The 18,538-nt window shown below is 33.1% G+C and overlaps 1 protein-coding gene across 4 annotated transcripts in view; it reads right to left on the bottom strand.

Annotated features, from left to right (window-relative positions):
• The window catches only part of TBC1D19 (TBC1 domain family member 19), a 97,339-nt gene that overhangs the window by 58,831 nt on the left and 19,970 nt on the right, over positions 1-18,538 (bottom strand). For all 4 annotated transcript variants that reach the window (XM_074274604.1, XM_074274602.1, XM_074274605.1 and 1 more), the window contains exons 7-12: positions 18,301-18,347; positions 14,632-14,742; positions 11,585-11,657; positions 9,695-9,733; positions 7,371-7,483; positions 1,165-1,239 (exon numbers count right to left, since the gene is read on the bottom strand). In XM_074274604.1, coding sequence (XP_074130705.1) covers positions 1,165-1,239; positions 7,371-7,483; positions 9,695-9,733; positions 11,585-11,657; positions 14,632-14,742; positions 18,301-18,347 — 458 coding nt within the window. The remainder of the gene's footprint in view (positions 1-1,164; positions 1,240-7,370; positions 7,484-9,694; positions 9,734-11,584; positions 11,658-14,631; positions 14,743-18,300; positions 18,348-18,538) is intronic.

The raw sequence follows: 18,538 nt of genomic DNA, 5'->3' as shown, positions 1-18,538 counted from the left end.
GGCAGAATTGCTGCTGCTCTCACTGTAACTACTTACATTACCCATCTCTCAAAGCTATTATAAAGAAGGCAAAATCATATAAAAATCATGCCTTTCAGTTGATCCAGAATGAACCACAGACCACACAGACCACAGACAAAAGTCAACAATTTACCTTCTTTTCAATGTGAGTGTATGTTAATATGCCACTAGTTGATACAGCAGACACAAATACACTTAATTGTTTTTTACATCGCAACTATAGCTTTCTCATCTTCCCATTAGACAGAAAATTCTTTGTAGATAGATAATCAGTATTTCCTAGCCATAGCATTCAAGTAGTTGTTATAAGAAAAAACATATAAATGAAAAACTTCTTTATTCAAAGAGAATAATAAAATCCGGTGAGAAACATAAAATGAAGACAACATTCTGCCTATTATTGTGGTTTAACATTTTCAACAGGAAACTTTTATGAAAGTATAGATGGCTTTTTGTGAGGTGAAAGCACAGAAGGATTCAGCAGTTACCTGAAATATCTAAGGCAATTTCAATTTGCCCTAAAAGAGGCCATAGTCATGGCTTGGGAGTTAATAGCTACGATGGTCTTCTCTGGTCAGACCATATTTAACTGTGTTTAGTTCTGAGCATTGCATTTTAGGAAGAGTGTTGATAAGCAGAAGAGTTTCTAATTAATCAAGTAAGCAAGTAAGTATTTATTAAGAGTCCATGATACACTAAGAATTACATCAGATGCCAGGAATATAAGTACAAAGAATCAAACAATCCTCCCTCCCAAGGAGTTTCGGTTCTCTTGGGGGAGATACACCTATATTTACAAAGCATACACAGAAAATGAATATATAAATATTTACAAAGTGGTTAAACCCAAAGGCATTCAGGACAAGATTCATGCAGTGGCTGGCGAAGGGTGCTGGGGTTCAGGCATATGTGAGAACCACCACCAGGAAGCCGTGACAGTTATTCCCAAGATCTGTCACCTAGAAGATAACGACATTAATCCTGCCAACCAAAACCTTAATGGATTTTTCAAAAGGTTTTATAAGACTGATCTAGCCCATAGCATGCTAATATATGTCATTTATTCTGTGGATCCTCAATAATAAATGTTTAATGATATTAATGAAATGAGGAATACAATGATTCACTACTACACTTACTTACCTTATAAATGAGGCTATCCACCAAAAGGTCATGCTGAATCACATTAGATTTGAGCTGCTCGTAATACAATAGGTCCTAAAATAAAAGAAATAATTTTGAAATCCAAATAATCCTTTTTAAAGCAGGATCAAACCTTTTGGTAAAACACAAAATTACAAATTACTATTTATTCAAACCATCTGACCTAAGTAGAAAAACAATATGGACTCTGAAATTTTATTTACTTACCTGTGTATAAGTTCTATTTCTCCGATTGGACATAGGTTCTCTGAGGGAAGACATTTTTGACACAGCCTGGCACAGAGATACTTAAGTACTTGTTGATTTATGTACAAATATTCCAAATCAGGCCCCCCAAAAGTCCCAAATGTGTTCTTTAGGGATTGGGGTATCTGGTTACTTCTCAGGATAGAAAATTAACAGAGAACATTATAGAAGCAGACTGAAAGCACAGCTCGTGTTTCAGATCTGAGGTTACAACTAGTACTCCTGAAGAAAACAAGAGCTTTATGTTTTACAAGCCCTAGCCTAAGAAAAACAAAATAGGATAAAGGACAAGACCTGGAAGGTACTTAGTGGTATCCATCAGGACCCTGTTCCAAGGATTACATGGCAGTCCATAATACTCAGGCTCATGTTGGGGATGCCCTAGAGGCAAAATCCTGCTTCATTTTGAAATCAAATACTAGGGATAAGGGATAGATGATTTTAGAGTAATATGCGAGATACTGCTTAACTCCAGTCTCTGAAATTATTCCTTTTAATGTAGAAGAGAGTATTTAAGGGAAAGGTAAACCCTCTAAAGGAACCTTTTACATCTGTCCCTGTTCAGATGTCAGAGACAAATACAAGACTGGAAAGGAACCAAAATACAATTGGGCCTAGTAGATACTCCATATTCCAGCATCTTCTGTTACCTGATCTTCAGCAGAAGATGGGACAAGGAAGTGATAATATTTTATTTTCAAATCTCCTTTAAAACCCTTTTTTTTTCATGTTTCCTAAATCATCTCCAACTATGGTAGACACACATTTAACTAAATAAAAAATTAGTGCTTTTTTTTTACTACTCATCCCCCTTCCTATCCTTATTTCTTGCCTAAATTATTTGACTTTAAAAAGTGCATTGGGATATAATTCACATGGAAAAATCATTTATGAGATATGAAAAATCTGCTTAACAAAAGAAATAAGTCTTTCTATTCATAGACAGGACAAGTCAAAATACAATGGCAAGATGGGAGAGGATATTGCTTTTTATAATAAAGAGAAATAGGATGAAAGATTATTAGATAGATTAATAAGTAACAGGACAACTGAAGTCACAAATACAGAAATCTAAGTGTTTTCATGAATAAATATTGAAGAATTTGCATTAATTTCAAACAGTAAGATACAGATTAAATCTAACCAATAAAAGCAACTGAAGGTGCTTCTAGAACAGGGATTCTTAACGTAGTCCTATGATTTGGTTGCTTTATTTTTTTTAACTCTCCCATCACTATATTTTAATATAATTAATTTCCTTTGTAATCCTATGTATTTTATTATATACATTTAACAGCCTTATTCTGAGAAGAGGACCATAGCCTTTACCAGCCACCCACCAGATTTTCATGACACAAAAAGAGTTAAGAATACCTGCTCCAGAACAAACTTTTAATAAAAATAGAGGTTCTGAAATAATCAGATTGCCTAGATTGAGAATAAATTTATTTGTTTCAATAAGCATTAATTGTGCTCTATGTTGTGTAGTCTACATAGAAAAACAAGAGTCTCTCTCTCTCTTTCAAAAAATCTACAACCTAATAAGGAAATTTGGGGGAGAGAAGCTTAATTGGAAACTCCTTCTTCCTATGCAATCATTCTATAATTTATGATACTATTGAGTTTCCTGGGAGCACTAAAAAGTTAAATTATTTGTTCAGGGTCACACAGGACTTAAAAATGCAAAGAGAGCTCTCTATCAATCATGATACACTGCCTCTCATAGGGGAGATGTGCAATATTTTACATTTGAAATATATATTTTTAAATATAATAATAGTAGTAGAGTTACTAGATGGTATCTGAAATTCTTAATTTTTTCACGTAGTATAGTCGCTATACTTCACACCACAAATGAAAGGCTGTACAGCACAATGAAGAGAGTACTGAAGTTGGAAGCTGGAAGACCTATATTCGAATCCTGCCTCAGACACTTACCAGCTGTGTGACCCTAGCCAAGTCATTTAACCCCTCTCAGCTTCAGTTTTCTTATCTGTAAAATGAGGAAATAATAGCAACTACTTCATAGAGTTCTGAAAAATCAAATATATGAAAACGTAAATAAATGTTTATCATCATTATTCATATCATTAATGTGTATACATTACGGTCTATAGATGGAAAACAGACCATTTACAGATGGAGGAAATCTACAAAAAAAGCTGATTCATCCTAGCCCCAAATGATGAAACCTGAAGAGTTATTCAAAACCATTAGTGCAATTAGTTCTGATACTTTAGTAAGCATAGTTTCTTTTTCTTTTTTTAACAGTACAATGAAAACGTTTTTCTTGAACTTGTTTATTATAAGCTGTCATCTGGAACAACTGTGATAAAGACTAATCTCCATAAGTTCAAATTTGACCTCAATAACATACTAGCTGTGTGACCCTGAGTAGGTCACTTAACCTGATTTGCCTCAGTTGTCTCATCTGTAAAATGAGCTAAAGAAGGAAATGGCAAACCACTCTAGAATCTTTGCCAAGAAAACCAACAAAGGGATTCATGAGGAGTTGGACACAACTGAAAAATGACTGAACAACAATACATTCAAAATCCTTATGTGGCCAAAAAAAAAATAGTCATATGATAAAATTAGCTACTTTGGTTTCTAAACAACTCAAATAATATTTAAAAATTAAGATTTTATACACATATGTATATATAATATATATGTATATAGAGGTATGTATATACATATATATGTGTGTGTCTATTCTTGATTATAAAAAATAATGTTTGTAAGACTTTTTTTAAAAAGTGAATAGAAAAGGCACAAATATATATGATTGTTCTCAAATAATAATTTTTATGTACTAGTTAAGACAAATACAACAATGTAATTTTTCTATAGATAACACACTATAAAGTATTATTCAAGTTAATTGGAGTATCTCCAACCATAGAGAATTTTATTTTGTTTTTCAAAACAATAATCTGCCCCCTGCATTTGTAATGCTCCTTTGGTTTGAAATTAATAATAAAGAAGATCCTTGAAGACCACTGCTAGGAAAATAACAATTTAATAAAAGACAAACCATAAAAATTCTAATCTAGGTGCAAAATGCTTCTCTGCAGAATTAATGTTGTAAATGTTTGCAATGAATTCTATACCATACCTACCTCCTGAGTTCCAATTCATGTGGGGCTGAACAGAGAGGCAGGGAGTCACAGACTGCACTGCTATCTGACATCCCGGGGTCTTAACAGAAGCCAGACACCCGTGCCCTTCTATCCACTGTCCCAGGCTCAAAGCAATTATTCCAAAGTCTCCTTTGCCCTCTCAAAGCTCCCCTCCCATATACATGTCCCCTTCTCTCCATTCATACAGCTCCCGTACTACTGCCAATTCTTGCCTTGACCATGGCACTAGCTGTCTTGTAACTGGTCACCTCCCCCAAGACTCTTCTTGCTCCCGTCCATCTGCAACTGATTTGCTGTGAGATGCTCCCAGAGCACAAATTATAGGATGCTTCCCAGGGACCCAGCTCCCCTCTGTCACTCTGAGATCCAACAGCAATGTCGCCATTTAAAGCTCCATTTCCACCTTTCCTGCTTTAGGTATGTGCTATCCCTTAGACAGATGCATTCTATCCCTGGCCAAACCCATGAGTCCTAGACTTTAAGTCCTCATATGCAAATACAGACCCTATTCTCAGACTGCATTTTCTTAGTCTCTTCTTCCTACTTCTGTCTCTTTCTTCCAGATCCCATGCCTTCAACAAAGGGTAGCAGTGATCAGAATGTGAACTTTGGGGGGATTTTGTGGAGGCCTTCATCAACCCCAGCATGTCTCCTAACAAAAGCAGTGATCATCAGCCCTGACAGGTCTGAAGGGTTTCATCACATCCCGGACAAATGTCCTAGGAAGACAGTAGTCTTCCCACATGGACACATGTTCTGGGAAGACTTCTCTACTGGGACTCAGTCAGACAAATCCCAGCTGCCACCACTCATTTCTTCTTTATTGAACACTTCATGACTGTGCTCCACCTAACACTTGTGGATCCCTAAGTCCTGTCCTGGAGTGCATGGAGCTGGCTCCTCCTCAGAGTCCATTGGCTCTCTACATGGCAAGAAGCTCCTTTTTGTTAATGAGCTCCAGTCTCTGATGGCCCTTCCTTCCTTTCCACTCAGCATCTTGTTCTGTCCTTCACAGCCTGGGCCAGGATTCCCTTCTGTTTCTACAGATCCACTGTCTTTGCTTTTACCTTGATGTCCTTCTTCAAAGTCCAAAGGACAAAGGGGTTCTTTCTGACAGGGAGAAGGATGCCCTTGACCTCTGTAGAGTTGGTTTCTCCCTTAAGGAGAATTCAGCCTGCTCTATGGCTGTTGATAGCCATGGTTTGGCAATGGCAAAAAAGACAAAGATCATGCATTTTACATGTAGGTCAATATGCAGCTTTCTTCTCTGTATCTGGGGTTCTTAAACATGTCTGTATCATGGGTCTTTTAGCCTAGGGAGCCTATGGATCCATCCTCAGAAAAAAATTTTAAATGCATGAGATAAAATTCACAGGATTACAAAGGATTACAAAAATTAATTGTAATAAAATATGATTATACCAAAAAAAAAATTCACAGATCCCAAGCAAAGAATTCTTGTCTCTATCTTCTTCCCTCATGATCCAGTTCAAGCACTTCTTTCTACTTTTTAAAATTACTGTATATTTAACAACTTGGTATTTATTCACTTTCTGTACATACTTATACATGTACAAATAAGATAATATTTGAAAGTGCTTAGCATGATGCCTGATATATAGCATGCCTTTAACAAAGGACATTTTTATATTTTTATATTTGTTTTATATTTTATTTATATTATAATTTTTATATTTGTTTCCCTAGTACTTTTTTCAGTGTTTCATACATAGCAGGTACTCAATAAGTGCTTATAGACTTAAATTTTTTTTTTGTTTGCCATCCATATTATCAATCTCCCTTGGGGTTCAACTATTATGGCTCCTCAAAGGTTTAATAAAATATATAGCTATTCTACAAATCTTAGAAATAAATTAACCACTCTAAAATTTTTTTAAATATGACAACTTATAGCATGTAATTTTCAGTTTGTGGCAACAGTTTGTCATGCGATTGTAACTATGAACAACTTTATTTTCTAAAAAGTAAAGGTTTTTCTAAGAATTACACATATTCTTTTTTTTTGTGAGAGATACTGACAACTCTTCTTATTTACTTGAAAGATTATTGGAATATTTACATTTATAAATCATTTATTTTATTCAGACAAGCATTTTAAATAGGAAAAACTCTCGAGGTATCTTTACAGGTAAATAACATAATGCAATCAATTTTGTTTTAGTCTATTCCTTAATATGAAGGAAAATATTTCCTATATATGAAATATTCTCATTCAAAAGTTTATTCTATGCATACGTTCCCATAGGATTTAGCTGCTTTGTTTTATTTTGTTTTGATTGCTTACATGTTTATGCTATTCAAGTTTTTCAAGCACCTCTTTTCATTTCCTTCAAGAACTATCCCAACCTGTAACTTCCTGCTTCCCCAACTGCTGGTACCATTTTCTCAGCAGTTACCTTCCATGTGATCTAGATTCATCCTGCAGATTTTGAATGACATAATATCATTTCATAATGTCTGTTAATTGACTAAAAGACACAATTAATGGTAAATTCCTTGGGTATAAGGACTATCTTAATTTTCATATTCTAGCACTTTATACATATTAGGCATCTAATAAATATTTGTTATGGCAGAATTTTAATATAATTCAAGTATAACAATGTTCAAATTACACGTTAATCTTGTTTCAAAAATTCTAAAAATAACAAAACTTTAAAAGTTGAAAAAATTCTTTCTAGATCAAATAATGAAATAGTCCTACTTCCTACAATAACCCTTTATAAAATATGCATGTAAAATGAAAAGATAGACTCATGGTTTTTTCCTACTTACCTCAGGTTGATTAGAAACATTCAAAATAAGGGCCCACAATTCTGCTCGGAGTGCTGTTGGGCTACCTTGTCTGACATACTGTTGAGCAGCAGCACTATCTTGTTCAGCTAAGACTGCCAAAAGAAAAAGAAAATACTATATTCAGATTTCATTAAAAATGCAAAAGTTGATAAATAATTTTGAAACATATTCTAAATTATCTGGTGATAAGTGGATTACTTAGTGCTATGCACTGGTTTGGTCGTCTTAAACTTCTTAAAACTGTGTTTATTCCTAAGGTCCTATTATCAATACATTGTAGCTTATGACTTTCTCATTTGGGGGGGTTTTCCAGTGTGATGGATAACACCCTCCTCACAGCACTCCTACTGTCAAGTTTTTAATTGTTCTGGAGTTCCTATCGTTTATTCTAAGTATTGGTTGTAATAATATTCTCTGCCTAAGGCCCACTCCACTTCTACAATAATTTAAGGAATAATTATTCAATGAGGAGAGTTTTTAGAGAGGCACAAAGTCAAATCTAATCACGTTCTTTCATCCTTCCTTAAATTAAGTTCCTTTACATTCATGAATTAGCACTCTCTCTTATTTTTTCCTCTCAAGTAATATTCAATTACCTGCCATTCTCCTTACCATTTAACTTTACCAAAAATGTAATCTTATTGCCTTGTTTACAATGCATTCAATTTCTTTTTTTTAATATTTCTGGTTACTTCCCCCCCCCTACTGCCAGACATAAGTGAATGGAAATTTCTAAAAGCTACACTAATGAGCAGAAAGGATTTAAAGAAGGAACTTTCTCATGACTCAGACTACTACTCAGAATATCTATTTTTTATTTCATGAATAAAATTTTATTAAAAATTAAATTCCTTTAATCTTTAAATGTTTTTCAAGTTAAGAGTTTTCCAGCTATTTAGAAAAAATAATAAAAGATGAAGATATGAGCATCTCATTTATTTTATCAAAGAGCACCAGTTTCATAGGACAACATGATGCAGTGAAAGGATCTCAACCTTTTTTGGTGTCATGAGGGACACTGATAAAGCCTATGGAGCTCTATCTCAGAATAAGTATTTTAATGTATTGAATGAAATATACAAAATCACAAAAGAAACGAGTTATACTGAGGTACAATTACCAAACTATTGAAAAAAATTAAGGTTAATGACTCCTAGTTAAAAAAAACAAACAGCTTAGCATAGTGGAAATAACTCTGAATTCCAAGCTACCGCTGATGCTTAATTATCCAAGTGACCAGAGGCATGTGACAAGCTCCCCAAGTCTCAGTTTCCTCATATGCAAAATGGGAATCTACCTCACAGGGTTACTTTGATCAAATTATGATAAAATTGGATGTTGTATCTGTTGTTGTTCTAAAACGTTTGTAAATACTAAACTGTTACGTGAAATTTAGCTATCATCATTATTTTATTGTACAGAATCAATAAAAGCTATCCTATTAATTAAAAAAAGAAAAAAGGTTGATATGACCAAAAAAAACCAAACAAACCCAAAAGCCTGTTGACCTCTAATTTTAAAAAGTAATGCTAACAAACATGTACAAGATCATCTTCTATTTTGTATTTATGGCAAAAGTTCTACAGAATGAAAATGAAATCCTATAAATTAGTTTTTTTAATTGCTACATTTGGATTTAGGAAATTAGTTTTTTTACTTGCTACATTTGGATTTAGGATATAGTATAAGATTGTAAAATATCTACACTTGGATTTAGGACTCAATGTAATATTATAAAGTACCTACATTGACATCTCAGATGGCCGTGCTTTAAAAGAAAAATCAACTACATTAAAATCAGGGAAAAGTTCATTAAACAAAGGGGAAAATATTTCAAAAGGCACTAATAGCTGAATCAGTTGTTGAGTCTTACATCTGAGAAACTTACATCTGCAACTATTATGGTTATATTTTCCCCAGATGCATGTGCATAATTTCTATTAACGCTAATGAAATGTGTGTGTGTGTCCAAAATAAAACAGGCTTCTTTGATTTTAAAATAAAATTCAAAGGTAGCACGGGTGAAATTATCATCCTAGAGATATGTGTCTGTGCTTTCTATTTCTTTTTTAGTGTTCTGGTTGGGGAGCTTTTCAGCTGTTATTTTTAACTAAAGCTTAAATAAAAGAATAGCTCTTTTTGTCTATACCCATTTTCATTATTGTTTTATTGGCTACAGTTGTATATGATTATTTCCTTAGGTTCTAAAGGGAACAGGTTGTTTGGTAATAGTGCTGAATAAAACATTTCTTTAGAGACTGCTATATTCTTAAGAATTTAGGAAAACTGGAAATATAACTTACCTTTTTGTCCAAGTCTCACATGTTCATTTTCAAAAAGCTCTGAGTTTGGAGAGAAAATAACATTATGAGATAAAAACTTCCCTAGAGCATTAAGATGCATAACTTCCACCACCCCTTTTAGATATTTACAAATGTGGATGTTATATATAGGGGGTCATGTTAAAACCTTGATCTCTAGGGACAAAGACCATTTTTTCTATACAGAAAGTTTCTTTTCCTAAGTTGTTTAAATTTATATAAAGTTGGGGTCTCATCTAAACAACTTCTAAAAATACATGAAAAAGAAAGAATAAGCCCACTTTCCTCTCCTTCTACTAAAATACTTATTAATCTTAATGAAAAGAGGAAGCGAAAAATATCATTTAAAGTAGAATTGTCTGCTGATTGTATATTTTCACCCAAATATACTTTTGATAATTCATTTGATGATTCATAACATCATAAAATTTATTATCAAGCACTGATGGCTGATAGTACTTTTTTCCACTGAAAACTTTAAGATGCTGGTAACATACAAACTCATCAGAATTCTAATATAACAAATATTATTATTATAGTGATTTGGCTATCCTGAGAATGTCCTTCAAAATCATAAAGAAGAAGAAAGACTGCTTCTGAAAACATTATTAGTCCTATTCTTCAATGTTGGTGCCATGACAAATGTGTCTAAGAACAAAACATATGAGTTAATATGACCCACAGAGAGAAAAAAATTCAAATTTAGTTTTTTTAAATTACCAGATATATATTCTGAATTTAACAGTACAGTTTTTCCTAATTAGGTTTGTATATGAACTTAAAATTATGAACAAAAGAAAATATGAATAAAAATAACAAAATAATTAATACATGGATTGATTTAAAAGAATTTGCAAGACAGTCCCCATTCAGCTACAATTTAAACTTATAAATGAAACTTGTTTAAAAACTTCAATCAGCAACATTTTTTAATTTTCAGAATTATATTTCAATTTAACTACAGTCATAAAGCATAAAACATTAACACTAGTAGCACTTATAAGTTAAAAAATAAGTTTGTGATCTCCTTCTTTATCCCAACTAATAACACCAAAGAACAATAGTAGCAAAAACAATATTAGTGAATGAGTGGCAATTTAACTCGTCTGCAACAGTCATTTCCTATGAATAAGAGATAACAAAAACAGCCATAACAACTAAGTGACATCAAAGTGATATTGAAAACTAAAATGTATTTTCAATGTTCATATGAAAATTATTTTTAAGTACTCTCAAAGGATGAAAGAAAAGGGGAAAATTAAAAACAAAGAGTATGTAAAATAAAATCCCACCAACTGCATGGCAATGAAAATCTGGCCAAGAAAAAAGATACTATATATGTTCTTAGGATAAAATAAAGTTTAAATTAAAATGAAACATTGAATACATAGGAATTTGAATATATTTGTCTACTCCTTATGGTACCTTTATAGGATAGTTGATATTTATAGTGGGGCTATGAAATTATATCTATCTAGGTAAAGAGAATATCTGCATAATTAAGATTTGTATAAATATTTTTAACCTTACTTTACTTTAAGCAGATATCACTGTTTTATCTAACTTAACGATATTAATGACAGTACAAATAGATAGTGATGATGAGGAGGGAAGAATTGGAAGGCAAATGATATAGATTTTGCCCCCAAAAATTAAGTTTGCAAGGCTAATGACTTTTAAAACTACAGTCTCTATCACTAATAACTTTTGAAAGATGATTTATAAAATCATAATTCTTAAAAATATAATGATCAGAAAAGGCATTTTGATTTTTAAAGCAAATGTTAAGGGATAAATTTGAAATAAACTTGTCTTTTAAAAGAAGGCCATTAGTCATGATTATTATATTGCATTTAGCAGATAAATACTAACCAGGAGGCACTTGTGTAGCATCATCAATACCCAGCTGTCCTGTATTTAAGCTCAATTCAATAAAGTAATCTTTCTGGAAAATAAAAATAAAAAGTGAATAAAGACAAATCACAAGCCCTCTTGCTGAGAATATTACTTAACACTAATTTTTAAAATAAAGAACTAGGATAACACAAAGGCAATATGATATACTACTGTCCTACAATAGCAGTCTCTTTTGTGCAAATAATTAAAGGATGAAAGAAATTCACACAGGTTCCTCTGAATAGTCTTCCCTCCCCATTTATATGATTTTTCTCTTACTCATTCTATTTAAAACAACAACTTTTCATTTTATGCCTTGTCTCTAACAAGTATTTTTCCCAGTTAACTTTTCTGATAGTGATTTTTAATGTCTACCATGAACACAATAAAGTGGAAGCCAGAGGGAAAATAAATAACAATCCCTAAATAATCCTTTCCCCTGATTTTCCTTTTCTTAATAAATCCTATTTTTATAGTTCTATGGTTTAAAAATTTCCATTCTAGCCACGATCTTTTGAAATAGAGAGCACAAGTATTATTATTCTCAGTTTGCAGGTTAAAAAATGGAAGCTCCAAGCAGGGCTCCAAGCCCTGTTCCATGGTCAAATACCTAGCAGGTAGTGGAGGCAGGTCTTGAACTCTGGTCTTCTAACTCATTTCATTTCTACACTTCTTGATTTAATTACTAGAGGTGATTATTGTAAAGAATTTTTATATTCTCTTCTCAATTGTTGTGGAAATGTTTATCCAAGGAGTGCATTACAACTTTCTACATCATGGTTTGGGTTATTCCTCTTTAATCAGGCAGGCTCAAATTATAATTTTAAAATGAGAAGTAATTAATTAGACACTGTTAATATCTAAAACTACATAAATTATTTTTCAAGATAAAATTAAATCAAATGTATCAGGAAAATTAGGAAAATGAAGACAAAGAACATTTACTCCCTAGACATTTTCTTATAATTTTATAATTATGAAAAAAGAAGTAATCACAATTGTCAAGAATAATTATTCTTTTAAATCCTTAAACTATAATCAGATTCCAAACAATTTTATTGTATTCCAGTTTTACTAATTATTTTTACCTGCTATTTAAAAAATAACTTTTCATAGCTACAAATCTTAGAACACTAAGATTTCAGAAAATTCAAAGATGCATGGTGGACATAAGAAGGCTGGAATATATGAATAGACCATTAGCAATGATGGCTTCCATAATAAAAGCAACAAAATATGGCAGCAAGGACATGCACAGTAAGAACAGGGCAAAGCTGATCCTGTAGCACAAGTGAAGAAAGACAGACAGAGTGCTGGGACAGAATCCTTTCTGGGTTTGAATCCCATGTCAAACATTCTCTAATTGGGCCACTGTGAGAGAGGACCCCAGGCTCCTGCATGTCTGACACTCAGTAGCTTCATCTATGAAATGAGATAATAATGGGAGCTAATTTTCATTTTCAAAGCTGTAGATTCATTTGTAGGCAGAAGTGCTAGATGAAGAAATTCCCTCTTCCAGGGATGGTCAGCACCTTTTCTTCACCCTAGAGTCTTAAAGATGCTTGTCACACAGTAATGTTAAACTCAATACAAAAATGACAAAACAACAACAAAAACTCAGATCTCTGACTGCAGCACTGCTCTTCCCATAGCACTTAGAAAACCACAACTTCGCATTATCTATGTTGCACTATATTTTTAAAAATTCTGCTAAACACTTCCTAATTACATCTTAATCTGGTTCCATCTCCACTGTTAGGATACAGTCCCTGCCACGGGATATCTCTAGTCTGGAACACTAGGGGGCTAAGCGCCCAGGCTATGTGGAAGACATCAAGCTAAATTAAAAAAAAAAAAAAAAAAAAAAAAGCCAAAGAGCAGTTCTTGCCTTCAGAGGCTTATAACTAATGGGATACAACATGGAAACAACTATGTTCAAATAAAGTATATACAGGAAAAATCAGCAATGTCAGAATGAAAGCAAATGAGACTCAGGTATTTCTCACCTTTTTATGGGATAAAGTTGATTGAGTTTGTATCAACAAACACTTATTAAGTGCCTACTATGCACCAAGTATGAGAAGACAGATGAGAAAAAGATAATCGCCTAAGGAGCTTACAGTTCTAATGAAGGAAGATAAGAAAGCAAGTGAAAAGTGATAGAGGGCTGGGAAGAAATAGCTGGCTCAAAGGTGTGATGTCCCCGGGAGCCAAACCCACCCAGAGCCACCAATGGAAAGTGAAGAGTTACCTAGAAAGTTTTGAGCCCTGTATAAAGTAAGGCTAAAGGAGGAGTTTGTGGCTCAACTCTCCAGCTCTCCACTCAGGGAAGAAGTGATTGAAGGTGCTGAGTAATACACATAGTAATAAGACTTTCAAGAGAACCATTAATTCTGAAGTTAGGGGGTCAAAGCTAAGCAGAGCAGGCTAATGGGAAATGAAGAGTTACCCAGAAAGTTCTGAGCCTTCTCTAAAGAAAGGCTTTGGAAGGAGATTATTGTTCTGCCCCTCGATCCTTCTAAAGAAAATAATTTGATTCCATTCATGCATCTTAGCACTTTCATAGATTCCTTATTTATTTTATTGTATTGGTGGTTTGTATTAAATAAAGAACAGTTTTCCATGCAAGCATCAGATGTTTCAGAGTTCTAATAACATTTGGGTCTATTTATTATGCATTTACAATTTATGAATAAGCCAAGAGTGCAGAACTCTATAAAAAGTTTTGGAATGATCAATAAAAATAGCAAAAATGGTATGACGTTTATGGGTGACTGACTCAGCAAACAATATATCGATAGTGAATTATTCTTTATATCCTGCAACTTTTTGGTATACTCTTTTTATTCCTTAGTTAATATACTATTTTCTTTCAAATGTTTATATATTTTAGGATGATTCTTGATATAAACGCTCCACTCATTTCACTAATTTTCTTGAAGTTTGAAATATATTATGGACACAAATCTTTAGCTTAAAAATTTGCACACTTTTAAAAATTATTTTTAAATGGCTTTACTTACCAATTCAGAGATATATTTCACTTTCAGAGGAACCTGGATTAAACCCAAATGAGTTCTTAAATTAAGATGATCACCATTTTCATAATTTGGGTTGCGAAGATTAATTAATACCTTTAAAAAACAAATAAATTAGTCATTATGTATATGAATTATTAGACTTTAAATACAACTAAACTTACAGCATAGAATTACTAAGTGACTAGGCCATTAGAATAAGCAAAAATTCTAATCATCAAAATTTTAAGATGTAATTAACCACATATTAAAACACACTTAAAAATTTTTACTTTTTGCCCCAAAACATAGGAGCTTAGTAATAAATAGGAATGTCTTAACTGTGGGGAAAATGAATTATGAGAACAGATTACCAAGGAAAGGGATTGTAGAATCTCTCCATCTTCAGAATTTTAAGACTGACCACCAGTTACTTAGAAAGGTAACAGTGAATACATTAAGTTTGTAAGGATGGAGGTGGCTCAGATGAGCTTTGAGATTCCTTTCAGAATTCACTAACACTGACAGGCAGAAATATATGTCTGAGGATGATAAGTTAAACATTTTTTAAAAACCATTTTATCTAGTTAATCTTATAGATTTGTTTTAGTATACCATGTTTAAAATCATACCTACATTTCCAAAACTGAAAAAAAGATTTACTTTGATAACTTATAAGTATGATGCATCACTATCAATAAAGTTTCATTAAATTGTTATTTCAACACTGATACAAGTAATTTCACTAATTTTAATAATATAAAAAATTAACATATAGGGTGTTAGGAACCTAATTCTTAAATATATGATACTAAAAGCATTTTTTAAGAACATATATCATAAATATGTGTGTATATATGTATACATTCTGCAGTGTATATATCCTTGCAGTGTAATAGTATATAATTGGCACTCAACAAATACTGAACAGAATCAAACTAATGGAAAAACAAAGCTATAAATATATAAAAATCAAGAAAAAAATGCTGAGTTTACTTCATTTCTTAACTTAGAGATAGTAGGATGTTGTGAAAATTATCCAAAGAATGATGGTTAATTGTCTATGATGCTCAGTATTGGGAATATAAAGACAAAATTAAATAGTCACTGCCATCATGGGGCTCACATACTATTGGAAAAAGCAACACACAGATAAGTAAACACATTTAAAATCAAATGGATACAATGAAAAGTGGAAGGGCTCAATGAAGAAGAGGCACGATAAAAGGCAGAAGCCAGGAAGGAACTGATTCCAGGCTTAGGGAATAGCCTATACAAGGACACAGAGAGAGGAGATGAAATGTCATCTATGAGACACAGCAGGAAGTCCATTTAGTGCATATAACAATGGAAACCCTCAAAGATGGGTAAAAGCCAGAACTGTCAAGGACTTTAACTGACAAAGAGAGGAATATGAATTTGTTCCAAGAGGCAGTTGGAAGCCAGAGAATCACTGAACAGGGAGCAATAGGGTAAGCTGTTCTTTAGTCAGTCAGTCAATAAAAAAGTATAAAATGTCTACTCTGCATCAGGTACTGTGTTGAGTGCTAGGGATACAAAGAAAGGCCAAAGCCTGTCCTCAGAGGGTTCATAGCCTCATGGAGGGAACTGCACAAAGATGGCCACATTCAGAGAAGATTGATGCAAGGACCAACTGGAGATAACCAACAGAGGGAAGGGCCAAGAGATAAGGAGGCCTGGGCAAGCTTTGTAGAAGGTGGGAGCAAGGAAGGCTGGAGGGAGACAGGAAGGAACAAGGACAAGAGGTGTTATCTAGGTCAAATCCACCGGACCTGGCAGCAGACTGGAGAGAGGAGTAATCCCAGAGGGCTTGTAGTGTTCTGGTTGGTACAGAGTTCTGGCCCATAACAAGGGCTGAGAAGGGTGAGGTGAGGGGTGTTCAGAGGAGGAGAAGTTTGGGGAAAAGACAGTCTGGGACACGCTATGGGATATACAGCACAAGATGGTCAAGAAGCAGTTAGGGGGATCAGGAAAGGATTCATTAACAAAGTTTTGTTCAACAAGTACCTTGAAGAGAGGATTCCAAGAAGTAAAGGGGACTCCGTGTCAAACATGGGGGCCGGCTCAGCAGCAGACAGAAGGTGCAACGTGAGGAACAATGAGACAGTTTGTCCAAATCACAGAATACAAATTGGGGTGCTAGGTTGGAGCTAGGTGATACAGGGTTTCAAAGGTAAGTAAGGGCTTTAAAATTCTGTCCGACAGATTACTCAGAAGTCACTGACATTGACTGGATAGGAGAAATCACATACGAGGTCCCCATCTGAGAATTTTGGCAGCTGAATGGAACATAGAGTAGGGAGAGACTTGAGACACGGAGAACAAACAGAAGCTACTTCAATGGTTTAGGTGAAGGCTGATAAGGGCTTGCACTATGGGAGGGCTGGGGATTGTATGAGAAAAGAGAAGGGGCTAGTACACAAGATGTGCTGGAGGCATATAATGAAGTAACAGAAATATGCATAGATCTTCTAGAGCATCTTGGCAAAAAGTAGAATTGGTGATGCTATAGTTGTCTTAAAAGTAACTTTATTCTTCAATAGATAAAAGACCTGATGAGAATTACTGTTTTGAACTTTACTCTGACCAAGAGAGAAGAATTGATGCTTGAAACAGAACTTATCAAAGTGACACTGCTGTTTGTGAATATGTACCAGAGTGAGTCTTGGAAAGATGGAGAAATGAGATTTCTCAAAGACTTCAGCCTCTCAGCCTCTCCACTTTCATAGGAAGAAAAGTTTCTCAAAAAAAAATCTTTTTAAAAAATACGATTTGCAGACAGAAAAATTGAATGCACCACAAAATATTTTACTCAACAAAATTAAGAATACAAAGAGTAAATAAAATGCTGTCCACAGATATGTTCAAGACTTTTTGAAACAAAAGATTCTAGGAACTCCAAGCAAGACTAAGCAGGCAGGGAAATCTTACATACAAAACAATTAAATTCCATATAACAGTTATACAGCATCTGAAAAACTACAGTGAGGTTGACCTGATACTGTCTCAAAGAATTTGAAATTGGGGGGAATAAAAGTGTTTGAAAGAAATATGATCTCCAATGATTTGGGGAAGGGAAGAATTTTTTATATATATATAAATATATATATATATATATATGAAAATTTTAGATATATATACATATATATATACACACACATAATTTAGGCATACATATATATATATATATATATATATACACAAACACATATAATTTAGGTATATATATATATATATATATATATATATATACATATACACACATAATTTAGGTATATATATATACATATACACACATAATTTAGGTATATATATACATATATATATATATAATTTAGGTGAACATATATATACACACACATGCATATAATTTAGGTATATATATGCACTTAATATATAGTCAATCTGACTGCCTAAATCACTTGCTACTTTACCCTGGCAGTGGTGAGATTTTACCAGAAAATATAAACCATTATTAGTTTAAAAAAAACAGCATCATTATTTCCTCAATAAATTTATATTTTTCCCCTTTCCAATTTTCAATATTTTTTCCTTTTCACCAATGTTAATATATATATGGAGATTTTCCACCTATATTAGCATATCTCTAATCCACATTATTTTATTTTTTAAAATCCATTTAGCAGTGTTTACCTCAAGAAAATCTTTAGGAGCATAAACAGGTCTGAAAAGGCTTAAATCTAGAATGAGAAAGATTGAAAGAAAACTTTACTTAAAACCTTATTATTAAGCATTTAAATAATAAACTACATGAATTTGATTAATATTTATATAATGTTATTATGGAAACAGATGTTATAACCAAAAAATTACTTCTTTCCATTATAAATTTGTAAGCACCCATTTAACTATATCTTAATTGACAGAATAT

This window comes from Sminthopsis crassicaudata, chromosome 6 (genome assembly GCF_048593235.1).
Source record: "Sminthopsis crassicaudata isolate SCR6 chromosome 6, ASM4859323v1, whole genome shotgun sequence".
NCBI lineage: Eukaryota > Metazoa > Chordata > Mammalia > Dasyuromorphia > Dasyuridae > Sminthopsis > Sminthopsis crassicaudata.
Note: the sequence above shows the minus strand (reverse complement) of the source record. Positions and strands in the feature narration are given on the sequence as shown.